The sequence below is a fragment of the Panthera onca genome, chromosome B4 (assembly GCF_046562875.1).
Source record: "Panthera onca isolate mPanOnc1 chromosome B4, mPanOnc1 haplotype 2, whole genome shotgun sequence".
In the NCBI taxonomy this organism is placed as follows: Eukaryota; Metazoa; Chordata; class Mammalia; order Carnivora; family Felidae; genus Panthera; species Panthera onca.
The window spans coordinates 87,690,675-87,713,133 of NC_138345.1; the positions used below are offsets into that span (position 1 = coordinate 87,690,675).

Here is a 22,459-nt window from a genome sequence, read left to right on the forward strand (position 1 = left end):
ATTAAAGCTTCCATGTGCCTTAACTTAATACAGGGTCTGTTTCTTAAATGTTTGTGTGCTTGAAAAATTTATATATTTCTCATTCAGACATAGAATTCTGTATGTTTCTAATAACTTGTTTATCAGTTGTATTCAAATCATTACTATCTCTGGTTATTTTTGATATATTTGTTATATTTCTGGGAGGAATTTGTCAGGATTCTTACTAAAATGTTGATTTATCTATTTTACTTTATTAGTTGTTTTGCACTATTAGTTGCACTTATGTTTAAAATGGGTAGCTCTTTTTGTTTCGTTCCTTTTACCAGTATTTGACTTTTTTTATTTTGGTATCAGTTGGCTTGCAAACTCTGTGTGCCTTTTTGTTGGATTTGTCTCTTATAAACCATTTTATTCTTAGACCTTGTCTTTTTATTCAGCCTGGCAATATGTTTCTTTTAATTTGTGGGTGCATTGGTATTCAGTTCAGTTGACAAACTTACAACCCACATTAGGATCCACCCAAAAGAGCAGTAATTTTGTTTTGTGAGGTGTAGAATTATCCAGAAGATATAGCCTATAAGGTGTCACTTTTTAGAAGCTATGACAGCAGATAATTGTTTGGGGGACATTTTGTAACTTTGTTTCCTCAGTTATTAGATAGTTTATATAAAGCCTAGGATGTGAGAGGGAGCATTTTTTTTTTTTTAACTTTTAAAGGTAAAGCAAATCTTTACTTTTTTTTAAGTTTATTTTAAGACAGAGAGTGTGAGTGAAGGAGGGGCAGAGAGGGAGAGAGAGAATCCCAAGCAAGCTCTGTGATGTTGGCACACAGCCTGACATGGGGCTTGATCTCACGAACTGTGAGATCATGACCTCAGCCGAAATCAAGAGTTGGATGCTTAAACAACTGAGTCAGCCAGGTGCCCTGATAAAGCGAATCTTTAAAAATTTTACAGATTAATCACTTTTTATTTTTCTCTTGCTTAGTACTTTTGTTTTTTGGTGTAAAAACTACAAATTACTGGGATAGTATTATTGAAAAAAAATTTGTAAATATTTATAAAAATAACTGAAATACAAAATTTAAATTATGTTTGAAATGTCAAACTCTGTAGTCAGGGACAGACCTGGCTTTAAATGTTAACTCAGCCAATTAACAGCTTTACCCTTGGACATTAAATTTCTCTTCATGCTTCACTTTCCCCATTTCTAAAACTAGAAAAAGAATAAGATAATACCTTCTCTATGAGATAATACATGTAAAGTACAGAGCTTTGTGCCTGATCCGCAATAAGCACTACATAAATGTTAATTCTCATTTATTGTCATTCATATTGTTATTCTGTGCACTAAAAAATAATAGATCTATTCTGTTGTCCTTGGGATTAAAAAAAAAAAGTCACAGATTTCAACTTCTTTGAAAACCATCTTAGGTGTTTAGATTTTAGGAAATTATGCTTTATAAAACCTATAATCGATGGAATCAGTTGAATGTGTAAAATATAGGCCTTGTGTACATGATTATCATGCAGCTTTAGTATGTATTCCTTATATAGATGATTGTAAAGATTTGCAGGTTCCCCCCAGAAACCATAGATCATTCCAGTCACAGAAGTGATTATATTTTTCATTAGATACTGCTTTCGCAAAAAATAAAGATGATGGAAAATGGTACTACTTTGATGACAGTAGTGTCTCAACTGCATCTGAAGACCAGATTGTGGTAAGTGTGTCTTTTACTTCCTGAAAATTACAAGGTCCATTTTTTTTTAAGGATGCCCATGGAATGGAACACTCTAGTCTGTATTCTAGCCATTCTAATAGTTAAGAGAGACTTGCTCTGATTTAAAGAAATGTAAAATTGTCCTCTAAATGGAAATTTGTCTTCTAAATCTGCCCACTAACAGAAACATAAATTGCAACATGAAATTTTTTCTGGTACTTTTCAACATGAAAACTGGAATTTAAAATTCTTCCTTTGGGAAATGAGCTCAGATATTTTGGGACATTGACTACTTAAAATCAGAGTACTAATATAGAAAACAAGAAAATCCTTTAAGGGTCTTCCTTACCATACCTGTGATTTTTAAAGTAAAGTCTTATCCTGTATGACAGTTAAACATTTAAACTCAAAATTACATGATTAGATAAAACAAATTAGAGATTTTTTTTTTAATTAACCTTGTGTATCTGTTACTTTGATATCTTCTGAATAGTAGAAAAATGAGGAAGTAACATCTATTCACATTTACATCAGTTAACCAGCTACAGCTGGAGCCAAAATATTGGCATTTGCTTTGCTTCCCATCAGAGCATATTTTTATTATCAAATATTGATTGGTGAAGGGATGATGAGTTGATTCTAAGAAGAAAGCTAACACTCACTTGATAAAGGTTTATTTTTCTATTAAAGTTTGCCTTCTATGAATTTTACTGTTTGACCACAATATTATGAAGAGTGAGAAATGTAGTATTTGCTCCTGTGAGCACGGAGCTCATATTTCCCAGATAGAGATTTTCTTTTGGTGTTCAGAGCACTGACTGCTTTATTTCCCAGTTTCAGTTGAGGGCAGAAACCAGCTTTTTCTTGAGTTCATAATGCCTTAAATGTCTTCAACTTATATTGTTTAATTTAGTAAATTAATAAACTTCTGAGCTCTGTTATTGGCATAGTTTCAATTCATCATTGGGTGAAGAGATATGAAATAATTTTGAATTCTCTACAGATATTTTAAGTTTGTGTGTTTGTGTGTGTGTGTTATGTACTGTTGCTTATCTCCCTATAGCTATAACATAAAAGAAAGACTAGAACGCTAATATTTTTAAAATCTGTATGTGCCTAAGTTAATTACATTTCCAGTTTATATTTAGACTTCTAATTTCAGCTCTCATCTGTCACTTTTCAGTCGTGTTTTCCTCTTTAATCTCTCAGCCAGAACATCCTGAAATTACCTATATTCTCTTTCAACATGTCTTTGACAGTGCTTTCCTAATCTTGCCTTCAAATAAACAATATATCTTGTTTTTATACAATACATGTATTTAATGTTACCTTACATCTTAACAATGATGATACTTCATTTAGTCAACAAGTATTTGAGTACCTTCTTCATGTAGGACTCAGTTCTAAACAAGATTAAAAGACCGCTATCTCTAACTTAAAGAGGCTTACAGTCCAGAGGTGAGAGAGAAGTAAATTACCAATTATATCATAAGTACTATTAAATATCTTGGCTATAAGGAGAAAGGACAGCTATCTCTGCTGATGTGGGGTGTAAGGAGATAGGACCAGTGTAGGGGAGTTTGCATAATAAAGTGGTGTTTGACCTGAGTCTGCAACTACAAATAGAAAAATTAAACAAAAGAAGCAAAGGAAACAGTACTACAAAAGCAAGGAGGCATGATAAAACATGGTATTTAGCAAAACAGCAAACAATGTAGTATTACTGAAAGGAAATACCTGTTAGGAATATGGGGCAGAAATTAGGCTAGAGCTAAACGTGGCAGTCAGATCAAGGAAAATGACATTCTTCACAGTTTAAAGCTTTTCTTAAAAACTGTGAGAATCATAGGTGATTGTTAAGCAATAGAACATTATTAAATTTGGAATTTGAGACAAGAAGCAGGCTATTACAGCCTGCAGCAAAAACAAGGCTGTCATGTCACTTCAGCAAAACAGGTTTCTAAATTTAAAGCATGGTAGTAGTAATAAGTAAGCAAGTAAAAATAAAGTTGTTGGTAGTATTGTATACACAACAGGGAAATGGATTTATGAGATTATGAGTTCAGGAGTGAGTACCAGCCTAAGTTATAAATTTGCATTGTTGGTCTTATACTTGAAGCCATAGGTTTGAATGAGTCACCAGGTGAGAAGATACAGAGTAAGAAAGAGTGGTGGGCAGGGGACAGAACATGATTTTTTTTTTTTTTTTAAGTCGGGATTTACTAAGCCCACAAAAAAGTCAGACGCAACCTTGGAGATAGAAGATCTATGGTAAAGTAGTGTCATGAAAGCCAAAAATTGTTTGATGTAGGAAAGAAAAATAGTAAAGCATTAAATGCTACAGCGGGACTGAATAAAAGAACTTTAAACAGTATCCATTTAATTTGTTTACAGCAGGTTATTGCCCCTAGTGAAAGCCTGAAATTTCAGTAGAATGATGGGCGCAACAGATCGTGCTGAATATAGGGGTTTGCATGAGAGTGAAAAATGGATATTATTTGGTGGCTCTGTCTATAGCCTGGCAGCTGGAGCAGGTGGTAGAGTGGAGAGGGATTTATAATGGGAAGAGACATGAGTGTTTTTTATGCCAAGAAGTCCAATTGGAATCACTAAATATACGCAGTGATGACAAATGGAGCAGTACCCTGAAAGCAGCAGGAAAAGCTGGACTCTGGAGCAAACTGAGAGGGAAGGGATGAGTATTAGAAAGAAGCTTTCCTTTTTTCCTTAGACATAGGAGGGAAGCAGACATAGAACTGTTTCATGTGGCAGTAACTAGGTTAATCTGTGATAGAGTTGCATTTACTCCTCTGTTTAGCTAATTTAAAAGAATAAAAATATTCATTCTAGTGACACTTCTTCCTTTATATATAGCAGTGATCTTGTATTTAACCAATTTAAATAAGTTCTGTTTGTCCATGTACAGTTTTTCTATTTGACTTATGCCCTGTCTCCAAAATCAGTTACCAGGTGAAAAATCCATACTGTGCTTAATATGATCTTTGAGACTTATGCCCATTTTGACATCCTTTGTTTGTTTCAACAGTCCAAAGCAGCATATGTACTGTTCTACCAGAGACAAGACACTTTCAGTGGAACTGGCTTTTTTCCTCTTGACCGAGAAACTAAAGGTGCTTCAGCTGCCACAGGCATCCCGTTAGAAAGTGATGAAGATAGCAATGATAATGACAATGATATAGAAAACGAAAACTGTATGCACACTAACTAATGAAAGTCCTAGAAGCCATAAAAGAGAGACTTTCCTGCTGGTGGTATGAAATGATGAGGTTACCCACCACATTAAACAAAAGTCTGAGATGGGGAGTTTCAGATAACCGAATGTAAATCCTTTATCAGATTTTAACTTGTGCAGTACTTGAAGTGAAACACAATGAAAACTTTAACAGAAATTGTCTCTTAATACATTTACAGTCTTGTAATTACAAGCTAAATATATATAGGAAATCACAAATAAATCCCTTTTAAGTTTGCTGCTGTTTTGATGAATTATGTTTTCTTTAATTTTTTTGGATGTGAGTTAATTGATGACAGATGTTAAATTTGTGGATGTTGGTCATTTATTTTGCTCTAATAATACTGCAAGAAAACTATGGCTGAACTTAGTTTTTGGATAATCTAGTTCATGTGCATTAGGCTGCCACATGTATTACTATGATATTTAGCTGCGGTATCAATGTGGCATAAATACTGCAGTAGTATTCTTGGAAAACCAAATTTTCAAATCTGTCCCTGGTAATCAACATGGGCCTATTAAAAAAACAAATCATGATACAGGAAACAATCTTGGAAAAGTTATTTTCTTCTGTAGAATCATTAAAAATCCAGAATGTTATGTTCATAGTACTGCCGCTGTGAAAAACAGGTTCTAGATTTCACACTCCATCTAAAATCATTTTTCAGTTAAATGTAAGTATTTTTTACTGCTATTGAGATCTATTCCTTAAGTATTCAAATTTTGTTGACTTGCTTTAAAACGCATATCTTTAATCTGGTGTTGGTCCAAAATTAAAAATTTTGCTGTCTGTTTTTCTCTACCCCATTTTTTGGTAATTTGGCAACCTTTAGCCCTTCCAATTGCTATAATACATATAAGGACAGACTTATAGTATTCTGTGTCCATAGTAATAATTACATCAAGCTTAGATGAGAAATTTTTTTTCATATACTGGCCTTTAAATCACTAATGGACAATTGGCTTTAAAGGTAGGTCTGTTAACTTTCTTTGTGTGTTCCTGATGGAATTCACCATAGCCTTACAGCTTTTCTCAGAAGGTAACTTGTTATAAGAGAATTGGCATTTGCATGTTCTAGAGTCAGAACCTGTATAGTATATAAAGTATACAAACCTTGAATTTGATTTTTAGTTCACCACATTCAAGGATCCAGGATGCCAAAAATATGTGTGAACATTTGAAACATTTTTCATTTGCTGCTTTTTCCCTTTGATCTAGTTGAAAGAATGTATTGTCGATTGGCATACAATACTGCCTTTAATAGAAAAATCTAAATGCTGGGGCACATTTCACATATCGACTACCTGAGAAATTGCTTTGTGTCCCACTGTTATTAAAGCAAAAAGTATAATGTTCTTCACTTGAACTAATCAAATACAATAGATTATAAATTGTGTATTGTAAATAAAAGTTCACTCTGTGAGTGCACATTTTGGTAAATTATTTATTTATGTTAGCATTTAAAAGTAAAAAAGAAAAAAATGCATTTGACCAGGATAAATGAGGTATGTTGATCATGGCTTTGCTTTATACCTTGATATTAAAGCTGGTTTTTCATCCTGGTATTTTAAAAGCTGCTTTGGGTTTGTTTTTTGTTTTTGTTTTTTGTTTTCTTTCCTTTTTTCTTTTCTTTCTTTTCTCCTTTTTTTTTTTTTTTTTTTTTTTTAATGTAAACTAACCTCCTGCATGACAGAGGTTAAAATTTTGTCTGCACTTGAGTTCACTTGAGTTTACATTTGAAATGTGCATGTTTATTTATACAGATTTCAATAAAGCTATTTAAGGCCTTATTTAAGTCTTTTATTTCTTACTCTGAATCTTGATAAAAATTCTATGTGGGTAGGTGACTATATGATAGACTTTTTAGTTATCATATAGTTAAAAAATAGAAAGGAAAGCATGTCACAGCTAAACAAATCCTGTTAAGGATGTGTTTTAAAGTTGAGTTTTTAAAAATATGCATTAAACATATATTTGTGCACCTACTAATCACTATTCTGTAGTCTTGAGATATAGCAGTAAACAAACATCCCTCCACTCAGAGCTTGCAGTCTTTCTGCTGTCTACCACTTAATAGACTTTCCATTTTTCTGAGGTTTAAAGAAAAACCAAATTAACTTTTCCAGCCCTAAATTGTAGTCTCCACCCTAACTGTCCATAGAGACCATTCCTTTTTAATGCCTGCGATTAACTTTTATTCCCACTAAAAGAAGTGTTTTAAAATAGAAAAGGATGTTAATAATACCATGGAATTTGTCAAACTCAAATTACATTTTCAGCTGCAAAAAAAAACCAAAGGCAGTGCAAAAGGCTAGTCCATGCTCTAATTAAAAGTAGATATTCATAGGTAATAAAGGTGGTAATAATGCAGCCAATCTAGAATTCTACTGTTAGCTTTTCTACTTGGTAGTCATATGACTTTGAAGTGAATCTCCCCTACTATCTTTCTTCATCTGTAAAATTATAACAATGGTAGTAGTATTCATTGAGCATTTACTCCGGACCAGGTAGTGTATTAAAGTGTTATATGTATTATCTCATTCATGCCCACAGTAGCTATGAGACAGAGACATTGATCATCACCATTTTTCATTTGAAGAAACCAAGGTACAAAGCAGTTAAGTGATATTCCCAAGTTCATTCAATTACTTTGTGATAGAGCCAATATTCTGCCCTCAGATATGTGCACTGCCTCCCACTTTGTTACAGTGTCTGCCTCACAGGGTTGTTGAGATCCCAAATGAAATCATGTATTTTATGGAAAGGTGCTTTGTAAACTATGTGGTATACTCATTACTGATTTTAAGTGTAATATGGCATTTTTTTCCTTGTTTATCTGACTCAAGTACACCCTTCTGTATATTTCTGCAAATGCAGCCCTGATTTTCATGACTTTTTTCTTCACCTGTAGTTTAGTTTTAATCTCTGAGCAAAAGCAACAGTTTAATACTTTGCTTAAATATCTTGCTTTCTCCTATAGTCTATTCTTTTAGCGGTCCTATATTTATCCTTGCTTTCCTGGCAATGCACTATAAAACCACACAAAGCATTGATTTGGGCAAGAAGAAACCCAGTAACTACCAAAGCCAATGATTCTGTATATGGATAGTAGTTTGTCACCAACTAATTTCATTGAGATGAGGACATCTTAAGCCAGGAAACTATGGGAGAAGATGAAGGGAGTCCCAGTAGCTTACCAAAGGGGTGGCGATGGGGCATATTCAGGTTGGAACCTTCCACCCCCCAGAGGAATTGACACTACAGTCGTGTATGGTGAAAATAAAAAGCAAGTCAACTTTCAAGTTGCTTTTTATTTTTATGTTCTTTATAGACAGTGCACTTGATTACTGCCAGCTTCCCACCCTCCTTTCTTGGTATGCTTCTGATCTTTGTGCAGTGTACATTAGCACATTCTCTTTAACTCAGTTTTTAAAGTACAAATGTGGAAAATTCTTATATACTAGGGCATGGGACCAGACATCCTCTAAAATCTCAGAGGAGTAAGACTGTAAAGAAAATAATTGCATTTCTGGAGGCAAAGAAGAATAGTGGACACCTTTGTTTGTGTTTTTTACTCAATAAAAAAAAATTTCTCTTTTTCTTTGAAATCACTTCTCTTGAAAACATAATTATGTGGATAATTCCCCAATAATTCTTTTAATGACACTTAAAGGGCCAGAGGATAGTAGAGAGGTGGGAAGGAGAGTACATGCATGTCCTTGACGACTTACATACTAAGATGCAGAACTATAGTAAATTGTTTTGTGACCAGATTTTTCCAATGAGAAATCTATATAATTTTCTTATAAGCATGTTAGGTTGTAGGACATTTCAATTAGATATGTATGTTTTTGATATGTTCAATTTATATTTACTATGTTTTAAAAATTTTTCCAAATAGCTCAGACAACAAAACTTTCATTTAAAAAGTGTATTTAAATTTTTATAAGCTACATGAGTAGGTTTTTAAATATTAGAATTGGGAAGATAAAATGTATATGGTAAAATTCAAATTATCAGTTAAAATTTTTCAGTAATGATGGGGTAAAGAATATTTTGATGGATAATATAAAACTACAAAAATTATTTTTGGCAAATATATGCATTGGGAAACATACTCCACATCATACCGTAGTCTAATGATATCCCAACTCTGCCTTTGAGAGCCTGGAAATTGCCAGGGTAATAAGAGGAAAAGAGCCTACATTATAAAGGGAATCCAGAAAGTTGGTAAACCATTCATGAAAATCAAGCCTTGACAACATTTTGGACTAGAGTCTCAAAGGACAGGAAGAAAATCAAATGGATTTTGAGGTTTTTGTTTTTTGTTTTTTGTTTTTTCCCTAGAAATGTTAAATGTGATTATACAAAGCAGCTGAAAATACAGCTATCTCTTTGGTAATTGTTCTTTTAAATGGAAATGCTGTAAAAATAAGACCAATATCTTCCAGTATGCACAAAATCAAATATTTTAAATGTTTAAACTGTTTTGGTAATTAACTGTATTCTGCAGAAAATCCTGGTTGAAGGTGGCACTCATTTTGCTCAAAATTTTCCTCCTATCAGGACCTTGTAGCTTGTTCTATATAGTTCGGTGAAATAAACCATAGTTTCATTTACTGTGATTTTCAAGTCCATTGCTAGCTGGAGTTAAAGCTCCATACATAAAAGTAAAAAGTATTGAACCATCCCAATAGTCTTTTCCCATAATGTATATTATTACTTTTTTTTCAATAATTACGTAATTTCTCAAACTTGTTTAAAAGCTTAAATATCACTTTGTTTTTTAATTCTTAAACTTTTAGGATTATTAAATTTTGTAACATCTCAAATCTCTTATTAAAACTTTTATTACAGTATTTGCCTTTCTTTCAAACTTTATAAGAGAACATTGTAGGTTCACAGACATTGTAACTCCTTATTCCTCTTCTGCTCCTTGAGTCTTAGATACAATTTACATAATTTAGACTCCACTAAAATATTCTGCTTATGTCTGGCCTTCCATTTGTGCCTTCACTGTTTCATCTGGCCTGCTTTCTTCTGACCTTCAATTCTCCCCATGAGCAAATGAAAGTATTTCATTTTCTTTATAGTGAAAACCATCTTTCCATTATATCAAATGGTGAATTATCAGTGTCCTGAAAATAACTTAAAGCACCCTACAAACAAATACAGATCATTTTAGAATTGCCCTCAATTGAGAGAAACAAAAACAATAAATTGTAAATATAGAGAAACTATTTGTAGTGTATTTTTTTGAGGGTGGATTCCTGTAGAACTTTTAAATATTGAGTGACTTTAATAAAATTAAACTCTTTAGTTTAAACTCAGAATTACATTCCATTTTGAGCCATGTGTCTATGCATGATACTGCAGATTCAAACAATAAACATCAGTAATTACAGATACTTGGTTAGTATATTTGTTGGGATACCATGAGATTTGGTAGGGAACATTCTAAATTTAGAAACCATTTCCCCACAGCTAGCTCTAAACAAGTCATTAGCTGATGTTTCAGTTTTCTCAACCATAAAATCATATCAGTTTCTTGTGAGGAAGTAATGGACACGTAGGTGTGAACTTCCAGGTGTGCAAAATAAGACCATATTTTGTAGTATGGACAACGAGAATGTTGTAGCATCACTCATAAAAGACTTCTTAAATGGAAGGCTCAAATTCAACTTTGGAAATTATTGTTGAAGTATATATTCTTAGCAAAAGAATAACTAATGGGATGGGCCAAAATAAAATTTGTTTTTTGTTTTAAATCCTCCTGGCTCCTGTAAAAGAGCAAAAGTATCAGTGTGATGGTAAGCTTAAAAAATTTCATCATGGATACTAGAATCCAGTTGTATACTAACAATATGATTTTTAAAGTTTTTTGTGAGCATAATTTCATAGCTTTTAAATTTAGAACTTTTTCTCTGCCTTGGGCAGACATGGGTTGTGCTGGGTTTTCCCCCCAATTTCATTAATCATTGTCTATAATCATTTGAGTTAAAGATAATAGTCCAGACTCCAGAGTTTATGGCCTTTATTTTGTCTGAATATATTTAGTAACAATTATAATTAATTTAACCAGTACTGAATAACTGCATGTCATGGCAGACTAAAATGTTGCATCCTGTTTTGAAAATATAAATGTACAATCAGATCCACTCACCAGGATTATGCCTCCTCGCCACCAGCCTCTTCTTACTCCAGTTCATTCTTTATTCTGCCAGAGTGATCACCATTAAAAAAAAAAAAAAAGGAAGGAAGAGAGAGAGAGAGAGAAAGAAAAAGAAGAAAGAAAAGAAAGAAAAAAAGAAAAGGTCAGATTCTATTCCTCTGTCCAACTTAAAGTTCTCCTCTAACCCCTCCTTGGAGGAAAGACTGGTTTGGAGCATAGACTCAGGAATTAAACCACTTGAGTTCTGGGCCTGCCATTTTCCTGCAAGTCATGTCACTTTCTGCCTCTCACTCCTAGTTTACAAACTAGATCAGCTCTTGAACTCCCACCTAGGAGGGCTTGGGGTCTGATTAGAAGGAAGTGTGAGACTGTCAAAACTGCATATTTGCCTAGCAAGCACGTGATTTTTCTCGGGATGCACAGTTTTCTAGTGGACTACTAATTATTTGTGAGGAAACAGAACTCCCCATCAACGTAAGCCATCCATTTCTGGCACTGCAGTACCTACCTTTCAGAATTGTGAAGTTTATGTCTTGATCTTGATGAAGAATGTAGCAGGTATTATTACTAATAAAGTACCCACGTGTAGGAATGATTGTTCTCTTTATCATTCATTCTCAGTTTCTAATAAGCTTCTTTTAGCAAGAGAGCAAAGAGTAAGGTAACAATTAGTCTACCCAGATTGCCTGTTCAACTGGTGTTTAAGGGAAAAGGTTGAGAATTTGGCCCTTAACTCTTTACCTTTCTTCAAACATACCATACAATTTGACAATGCTGGGCTTCCCCATATATGATTCTAGTTTGCAGGGCTTGCCTTATCTTCTACCTGGCAAACTCCCATACACGTTCTTCAAGACGTGTCCCAGCATGCACCTGCTTAGTCTTCCTGACACATAAGTTGCCATAACTTTCTTTACCCCATTAAACTGAATTATCTGATGGAAGAATCCTGTTCAGTGTTCCTAAATGTGGTAATTACCAAATGAAATTTTCTTAAAACTCAAACATTGTATTGTGATGTTGTTTTATTCCTGACATATTAAAAAATATATATTTTAAAAGTAAATTTGTTCACGAGCAGGCACTAAAACATAAAAAATACAGTGAGAGTCTAAATTCAGTATCATTTATGAAATTTGGAATATTCAAAATTAAATGTAAATAAGAACTATAGTTTATATTTTCTTTTTTAATGTTTTTATTTATTTTTGAGAGAGAATGCAAGGAGGTGAGGAGCAGAGAGAGAGGCACACACAGTCCAAAGCAGGCTCCAAGGCTCTGAACTGTCAGCACAGAACCCGACACGGGGCTTGAACCCACAAACCGTGAGTACATGACCTGAGCTGAAGTCAGACATTTAACCTACTGAGCCACCCGGGTGCCCCTATAGTTTATATTTTCTAAAGATGTTTTTAAACATTGGGGCACATGTGCCCCTATGAATCATCACTCCTGTATTTTGGGGATTAATTCCTAATAGTGCAATTGCTGGGTTGTAGGGTAATTCTGTTTTTAATTTTTTGAGGAACCTCTACACTGCTTTCCAGTTTGCATTCCTACCAACAGTGCAATAGGGTTCCCACTTCTCCACATCCTTGTCAACATGTGTTGTTACCCCAATGTTTATAGCAGCGCTATCAACAATAGCCAAATTATGGAAAGAACCCAAATGTCCATCAACTGATGAATGAATAAAGAAGATATGATTTATATATACAATGGAATACTACTTGTCAATAAGAATTAAATCTTGCCATTTGCAACAATGTGGATGGAACTGGAGGGTATTATACTAAGTGAAATAAGTCAGAGAAAGACAAATGTTTTCACTCATAATGTGGAATTTGAGAAACTTTTAACAGGACCATTGGGGAAGGGAAGGAGAAAAAAATAGTTTCAAACAATACAGAGAACAAACTGAAGGTTGATTGGTGGGGGGGGGGGGGGGGGGCGGAGTACGGGTAGGGAAAATGGGTGATGAGCACTGAGGAGGAGGGCACTTGTTGGGGTGAGCACTGGGTGTTGTATGTAAGCGATGAATCATGGGAATCTATTCCCGAAGCCAAGAGCACACTGTATCTTAGCTAAATCAACAATAAATTATATTTTTAAAAATAAAACTACTTGTAAATTTTAAATAAATAATAAAGATTTTGTATTGTAAAGAATATCTTCCAACCCAGATCTTATCTGGTTTCTATGGCAAAGTAAAGCATGCTGTGACTAGGCTAATAGTTTCCTTCTGCCCAATATTACATGTTAAGTCTTAAGATTGTCCATTTTACTTGAAAAGAGTCCAAGGTTTTCCAGGAGAATAAACAACAACCAAAAAGATCTAGATTCTTTTTGCCTCTGCATTGACTGAAAATGTAGTCAACAAGTCTGTCTTCCTCCATCCTCTGAGAAGGCAGAGTTCTTAAATGCTAATGAGAGGCTTACCTAGCAATTGCTTCCAGGCAACCTGACAAGTGGTACTGCGTTTAAACAAACATTGCGTCCACAAACATTGTGTCGAGACCCCATCTCCATGAAAGGGCACAATTTTTATAGTATGAATCAGCCTGAGTGGTTACTGCTCTTACTATTTAGAAGTTCCTAATCACCCCCACCATTACCACCCAAAGCACACTGGAATAATAAAACATTAACTATTTGGTTGAAATACACAAAAATAGGTGTGCAAATTACTAATTTGGGGAGTGAAATAGTTTTCAGACTTGAATCCCCATTTTAAAAAGATCTCACTTTTAAGGCAAAATTCTTATTGATGGCCAAGATCAAGACTCAGTTTCCCAACAGAGTAAGTTAATTTTGAAAACAAAAGGAACCAAATGTTGAGAAAGGAGAAAATAGTCAAGTTTGGTTGGAAAAGAGGTTTTATGTGGCTTTTTTTTTCTTTTGCGGGTGAGTTAAACTATAAAAATATTTTGACGGAAATATTCCCCAAAATTCCCTTTAAACAACTAGGTAAACTTGAAACATCCTGCATCTTCCCAATTTTGTAAAAAGGCATGTGAAAGATGAGCTGTTTAATGATACCAATTGTAGTTGTATAAAAATCAAACAGCCCAACCAGAATTACTTGCGTACATAACTCATTAACAAAACCTCCAAACCCTAGATAAATACACTCAGGAGGAAAATTAAATTGCTTAACTTGTTCAAAATATGTTTTCTGAAGCACATGGCAAATGATTTAATTGATGTATATTCTAGAAGTAAGTAACAGAAATGTTTGTGCTATTTTAATAGGCTCACAATGAGCTGAAAGGTGCTAAAACCAGGTGTTTCTTTAGTGCTAGTGAAATTGTTAGAATTCTGAAAATTGCTTTCATACTAAAATTATTAACTAGTTCAAAACTTAGCTTCAGAGTTTAGGGTAGTCCTACCAGCCCTTTTTGCCCTCAAAGTGAGACAGCCTAAGACCAGAGCAGAGATAACTCCTTACCTTAGATAATAGCCATATTTTCCCTCTCCCATCAAGGGGACCACTTACCTTTCACAGATTCTGAGACACTTCTATTCACTTAAAACTTTTATGCCTGTATGTTTCTACCCCGATACTTGGCTGATATCTCTCTAAACCTGAATTTTGACCTAGACATTCTTCTGTAACTTTTGTCTGTTTCTACAACTACATTGTATATCCAAGGGCATGGGTTATCTGTCCAGACTCTGACGTTTGCTCATATTCTGCAGTTTTGGTTTGGTTTGTCAAAATGTGATGTTGGGATTTAACCCTAAAATTCAGTTACAGTTTCACCTTCTCTGTCTGTGTAGGTCTTCTCTTCTTTGACTGCCCTGATCTGCCCTCCTCCTAAGCTGCCCATAATGAATAAGAAAACTATACTGACTGCACTGCCTATAACTAGACTGTTAACTTAAGGGATGAAGGAGGTCCTTCTATATAGTAAACCATTTGCAACTGTATTTCCACAACTGTGACATCGTTGTTGTTGTTGTTTTCTTAATGTAATTTCAAATACAGAAAAACCAAGTTCTTGGACAAATGTCAGGATCAAAATCATTCCATGAAAATTTATCATAAAAAGAATTGGGAAGGGGTGCCTGGTAGGCTTAGTCAGTTGAGAGACCAAATCTTTTTTTTTATTTTTTAATTTAATTTTTTTTTAATTTTTTTTTTTTTAATTTACATGTAAGTTAGCGTATAGTGCAACAATGATTTCAGGAGTAGATTCCTTAATGCTCCTTACCCATTTAGCCCATCCCCCCTCCCACAATGCCTCCAGTAACCCTCAGTTTGTTCTCCATATTTAAGAGTCTCTTATGTTTTTGTCCCCCTCCCTGTTTTTATATTATTTTTGCTTCCCTTCACTTATGTTCATCTGTTTTGTCTCTTAAAAGTCCTCACATGAGTGAAGTCATATGATATAGGTCTTTCTCTGACTAATTTCGCTTAGCGTAATACCCTCCAGTTCCATCCATGTAGTTGCAAATGGCAAGATTTCATTGTTTTTGATTGCCGAGTAATACTCCATTGTATATATATACCACATCTTCTTTATCCATTCATCCATCAATGGACATTTGGGCTCTTTCCATACTTTGGCTATTGTTGATAGTGCTGCTATAAACATCGGGGTACATGTGCCCCTACAAATCAGCACTCCTATATCCATTCAGTAAATTCCTAGTAGTCCTATTGCTGGGTCGTAGGGTAATTCTATTTTTAATTTTATGAGGAACCTCCACACTGTTTTCCAGAGCGGCTGCACCAGTTTGCATTCCCACCGACAGTGCAAGAGGGTTCCCATTTCTCCACATCCTTGTCAACATCTGTTGTTTAATGAGTTGTTAATTTTAGCCACACTGACCGGTGTGAGGTGGTATCTCAGTGTGCTTTTTGATTTGTATTTCCCTGATGATGAGTGATGTGGAGCATTTTTTCATGTGTCAGTTGGCCATCTGGATGTCTTCTTTGGAGAAGTGTCTATTCAATGTCCATTTCTTCACTGGATTTTTTGGGTGTTGAGTTTGAGAAGTTCTTTATAGATTTTGGATACTAACCCTTCATCTGATATATCATTTGCAAATATCTTCTCCCATTCTGTTGGTTGCCTTTTAGTTTTGCTGATTGTTTCCTTTGCTGTGCAGAAGCGTTTTATTTTGATGAGGTCCAGTAGTTCATTTTTGCTTTTGTTTCCGTTTGAGAGGCCAAATCTTGATTTCTGCTAAAGTCATGATCTCACAGTTCGTGAGATCCAGCCCAAGTCATACTTTGTGCTGACAGTGTGGAGCCTGCTTGGGACTCTTTCTTTCCCTCTCTCTCCCTTCCCCTCCCTTGCTTGCACACTCTCTCGCTCTCTCAAAATAAACAAACATTAAACAAAAAAAAAAAAAAGAATGAGAAAATACATTCCAAAGATATACATGAAAATGTTCTTTGATGAGGCATTGACATGCCTCATACTACATTACCTCCATATGTTGTTAAATAGAAAATAACATATTAACAATCACCAGAAATATAAAGAAATCGGTAAATGGAAACAGATACAAAAATAACCAAGATGTTGGAAGTAGCAAACAAGAACTTTAAAATAACTATAATAAAGATGTGATATATATACACAATGAAAATTACTCATCCATCAGAAGAAATGAAATCTTGCCATTCACGATGGATGGAGCTAGAGTATATTATGCTAAAGGAAATAAGTAAGAGAAAGACAAATACCATATGATTTCACTCATGTGGAATTTAAGAAACAAAACAGATGAACATAGGGGAGATAAAGAGAGAGGGAAACAAACCATAATGACTCTTAAAGAACAAACTGGGGGTTGATGGAGGAAGGTGGGAGGGAGATGGGGTAGATGGGTGATGGGTATTAAGGAGGACACTTGTGAAGACCACTGGGTGTTAGGTAAGTGGTGAATCACTGAATTCTCCTGAAACCAATATTGTACTCTATGTTAACTAACTAGAATTTAAATAAAAATTTGAAGAAAATAAAAATAAAGAATCAACAGGAAAAGTTTAGAATGAATAAGAAATAAAGAATTTCAGGAACTATATGAAAATTATAGAAATAACCAAATGGAAATATTAAAACTAAAGAATATAATAACTGAAAGCAAAAACTGTTTTGGATGGATTAATGCAGAACAGAAGAACTTAAAAATAAGTTGGGGGTGCCTGGGTGGCTCAGTCGGTTAAGCGTCCGACTGCGGCCCAGGTCATGATCTCGCCATCTGTGAGTTCAAGCCCCGCGTCAGGCTCTGTGCTGACTGCTCAGAGCCTGGAGCCTGTTTCAGATTCTGTGTCTCCCTCTCTCTGACCCTCCCCCGTTCATGCTCTGTCTCTCTCTGTCTCAAAAATAAATAAACATTAAAAAAAAAAATTAAAAATAAGTCAAAAATTTATCCAAACTAAAAGGTTTTTTACTTAATTAACAGGAACTCAAAAACCATGTGAGACAGAACCAAACAGAAGAGACAGAATGGAGCAAAAAAATGTAATTGAGGAAAGATGGCTGAAGTTTTTACAAATTTGATAATAAAAAAATCGACTCATTAAGAGAGAAATGCAATAGGGAAACACTGGACTTAAAACCACACATAGAAGAAAACAAAATGATACATTAGATCAGACGGACCTAACAGACATTTACAGCACATTCCGTCCAAAGGTAACACAACACACATTCTTCTCAAGCATGCATGAAATATTTCCAAGGATATATCATATATTAGGCCACGAAATAGGATAAATAAGAAGAAAACCATATGCATACCCTTAATAGTCAAGCTGCTAAAATTCCAAGATAAAAATAAATTCTTAAAAGCAGCCATAGGAAAAAAGTCACATTATTAGGAAATGATGTGACAAGTAACCATTTCATTAGAAATAATGAAGGCTGGAAGAAAATGGGATGACATCTTTGGGGAGCTAAGGGATGGGGTGGGGAGGGACTGTCAAAGTTAGGATTGATACACAAGAAAATACCTTTCAAAAGTGAAGGCAAATTAAACATTTTCAGAGAAAACCAATTTGTCCATTGGTAACCTATACTGAAGGCGTATTGAGGGAAATGCTAGAGGAATTTGCAGATGGAAATTCAGGTCTACGTACAGGAAGAAATGAGGGTTCTGGAGATGGTGAATAGAATATGTGGATAAATATAAAACAATGTATCTTTCTTAGAAAAATCAAATAGTTGTTCAAAGCAAAATGATAATGTGCAGTGAGATTTGTAATGTGGGAATAAAATATATGTATAACAATAGGATGAGTGGAGTGTGTGGGAAGTTGTATTGTTATAAATTTCTTACGTGTGTGTGAAAATTAATGCAAAGAGATCATGATATATTAAGTACACATATTATAAGTCCTGGAGCAACCACATACGCAAAAAAAAGAAATGAGGCTTAACTAAAAGCCAATGAAAGAAGGGTGCACATGGGTGGTTCAGTCAGTGAAGCCTCTGACTCTTAATGTCAGCTCAGGCTGTGATCTCACGGTTCCTGAGATGGAGTCCCACACTGAGCTCTGCACCAGCAGTGCGGGGCCTGCTTGGGATTCTCTCCCTCTCTGCCCCTCCCCTGCTCACGCGTGCTCGCTTGCTCGCTCTTTCTCTCTCTCACTTTCTCTGATCTCTCAAAATAAACTTTTTCAAAGACCCAAAAAAGAGAAAATGGGAAAGTAATACTATTGTCACCCCTCCTTGCCCAGAAAAAGTAAAGGTAGGAAAGGAGAAAAAAGGAACAAAGAACAGAAAGAACAGGTAGAAAACAAAGGAAGATGGTAGATTTCAACCCAACCATATCAGTAAAGTTAAATGTAATGGGCTAAATTCTCTAAGGCAGAGAAATTGTAAGGACAAAAAAAAAAAAAAAAAAAAATCCAAGTACGAGCTTTTCCCAAGAGACACACTTTAAACATAAAGACAAGTTTTAAGTGAAAAGATGGAAAATGAAAAAAAAAGATGGAAAAATGATATACCATGCAAACACTTAGCATAAGAAATTTAGTGTGTCTACATTAATATAAGAGGAATGATACTTTTAGAGCACTATACACTACAAAAGCATTGTGGAATAGTCTACATAAACCAAATGCTGGCCCATAATTAAGTCAGCCAATTGTTAAGGATGGAGGTCATAGAAAATATGCTGTCTCACCACCAGATAATGATACTGGAAATAAATAATAAGCCATCTAGAAAATTAATGGGTCAAAGAAGAAAACTACATGAGAATTTGTGGGGTGAAGCGAAAACCTCTTCAAGGGAGATTTATGACTTAGAATGCTTATTTTAGAATTTTTTAATTTTAATTTTATTTTTTGAGAGAGAGAGCAGGGGAGGGGCAGAGAGACAGGGAGAGCGAGAATCCCAAGCAGGTTTGACACTTGTCAGTACAGAGCCTGATGTGGGGCTGAAACTCACAAACCATGAAATCATGACCTGAGCCAAAATCAAGTCAGACGCTTAACTGAGCCACCCAGATGCCCCTAAAAGGCTTATTTTAGAAAAGCAGCAGTTTTAAAATAAATTGTTTAAACATTCTTAAGAAACTCATAAAAGAAAAGCAAACTTAATGCAAAGAAATTAAAATAAGAAATCGGTAAAATAGAAAAAGAAAATCAAGGCAAAAGCTGGTTTTAGAAAAGTCTAATAGGGGCGCCTCAGTGGCTCAGTCGGTAAGTATCCAACTTTGGCTCAGGTCATGATCTCCGTTGGTGAGTTCGAGCCCCACGTCGGGCTCTGTGCTGACAGCTCAGAGCCTGGAGCCCACTTCGGATATTGTGTCTCCCTCTCTCTCTGCTCCTCCCCCACTCACACTCTGTCTCTCTCTCAAAAATAAGTAAACATTAAAAAAATAAAATAAAGTCTAATAAAAGCAGTAAATTAGCAAGACTGTTTTAGTTGCTGGGGTTCTGTAACAAAATGCCACAAATTGTATATTAAAAAACAAATTTATTGCCCACTACAGCTTATGTTTTGTGAATTACAGTAAGATCAAGAATATTCCTAGAGCAACCACCTGAAGGTCCTGAAAAGTACATGAAATTGTGGAAGGAAGTCAGAAGTTGGAAAAGCAACCCATAAAGGGGTGGGTTTCCTGAGTTTCTTTTGTCTCACAGCTATGCTCCTAAGACCAGGCCCACTTAAAGAAATCTAAATCATCTAGATGGCTAACCTCCAATGGAGCCTTGTTTTCCTTTCTAAATGAACTGTGAAAGGGGAACCTTGCAGGCTGGAAAATGTAACAGGAATTCTGGAACGGAGAGATTTATGGAAGGTGATTAATTAACTCAGCATAACACTTAACATTCACCTCTGAGTTGTGCATGAACAGGAGAAATCTAAAACATCATAACCTTTAATATTTAGACCATTGCTCAAGTCTCATACTAACCCCTGAGAAACACATGTGCAGGACAGACCCAAAACAATATAGCCAAAACACTGTGGCTTGAACTGAGATTTAAACCATGGCCCAATTCTCAGACTAAATCTGAGCGGTGGATGTGTGGGAATGTCTGAAAGGAAAATAGAAAAGACTTTGAAAACAGAACTGAGATTGAAAGAACTGCCCATAGAAAGCAAGACAGAACTTTTGGTCTGAGCCTAGACTGGGTTGATTGGTTAAGGAAAAAAAAAAAAAAGTTAACATCTTCCATAGGATTATAAGAAAACTCACAGTCTCCATAGTATCACAGTCACAATTTCCAGGATAGAATCCAAAATTACTTGGCATACAAAGCATGAGGAATGTGTGACCAATTCACACAGGGAAAGAAAACAGATTTCAAGACATACAGCTACAGTAATAAGATTAGTATTGGCAGAGGGATAAACACACAGAGATCAATGCAACAGAAGAGAGATAAATAGTGTCACTCAAGGACAACCAATCAATCTTTGACAAGCTGCAAAAGCAATTCAGTGGAGACAGCATAATGTTCAACAGTGGTGCTGGAGTAACGGGACAGCCATAAGCGAAAGAATAAGCCCAGACTTAAACTCACACCTCAAACAAAAATCAACTCAAAGTGAATCATAGATTTAAATGCAAAGCATAACACTATAAAACTAAAAGAAGATAACATAAAAGAATCAAACTTAGTGAAATTGCAAATGCTGGTAAGGATACAGAAAAACTGGATCTCATTCATTACTGGTACAGCCATTCTGGTCAATATTTGGACATTTTCTTTTATAACAATATATGCAATCATCATGCAACCCAGAATCGCTCTTGATGTTTATTCTAGAGAAATGAAAACTTAGGTCTTCATAAAAACCTGAACATGATTGTTCATAGCTTTATTTGTAATAAGCCCAAACTAGAAACAACCAAAATGTCTCCCAATAGGTAAATGGTTAAATAAACTGATATATCCATATTATGGAATTCTATTCAGCAATAAAAAGGAAAAGGCCTTTTCCTTTATATATCCATAATTTATTTCCTTTATCCATAATATGGATATATCAGTTTATTTATATTTATTTATATATGTATTTATACATACACACATATATATGCACACACATATATACATATGACAACTTTATTGGATGTCAAGGGCATAGTACTGAGTGAAAAAAATCCAATTTCAAAAGGTCACATACTGTATGCTTCCATACACATAAAATTCTCAAAATGACAATATTATAGAAATGGGAAGCAAATTAGTGTTTTTCGGAGGTTAGGTGGTGGGTGCAAGAAGTGGTATGATTATAAAAAAGCATAAGAGGGGCGCCTGGGTGGCTTGGTCGGTTGAGTGTCTGACTTCAGCTCAGGTCATGATCTCGCAGTCCGTGAGTTCGAGCCCCACGTCGGGCTCTGTGCTGACAGCTCAGAGCCTGGGGCCTGTTTCGGATTCTGTGTCTCCCTCTCTCTGTGACCCTCCCCCGTTCATGCTCTGTCTCTCTCTGTCTCAAAAATAAATAAAAACGTTAAAAAAAAAAAAAAACATAAGAGAGGTCTTTATGATGATGCAATAGTTTGGTATTTTTACTGCAGTGGTCATTACACAAATCTACACATGTGATTAAATGATACAGAACTATATACACACATTGTACCAATGTCATGTCTTGATTTTGATATTGTACTATAATTATATAAGATGTAGTCATTGGGGTAAACAGGGTGAAAGATACATAGTGCCTCTCTGTACTTTCTTGGCAACTTTTTATGAGTCTATAATTATTTCACAATGAAAAGGCTTTAAAAGTTAAATATCTAATTACTGGATGGTTTCAATAGCATAATAGCAATCTAAGAGAAAAAAAAAGTGAACCTGAAGAGTGATAAATTATACAGTCTGAAGAACATGGTGGGGGGGGGGGA

At 34.9% G+C, this 22,459-nt stretch overlaps 1 protein-coding gene across 6 annotated transcripts in view; it reads left to right on the forward strand.

Annotated features, from left to right (window-relative positions):
- Positions 1-6,749, forward strand: part of USP15 (ubiquitin specific peptidase 15) — a 120,472-nt gene extending 113,723 nt beyond the window's left edge. For all 6 annotated transcript variants that reach the window (XM_060657080.3, XM_060657082.3, XM_060657083.3 and 3 more), the window contains 2 exons: positions 1,617-1,705; positions 4,752-6,749. In XM_060657080.3, the coding sequence (XP_060513063.1) occupies positions 1,617-1,705; positions 4,752-4,934 (272 nt within the window). In that variant the 3' untranslated portion in view covers positions 4,935-6,749. The remainder of the gene's footprint in view (positions 1-1,616; positions 1,706-4,751) is intronic.
- Positions 6,750-22,459: the final 15,710 nt, after the last annotated feature.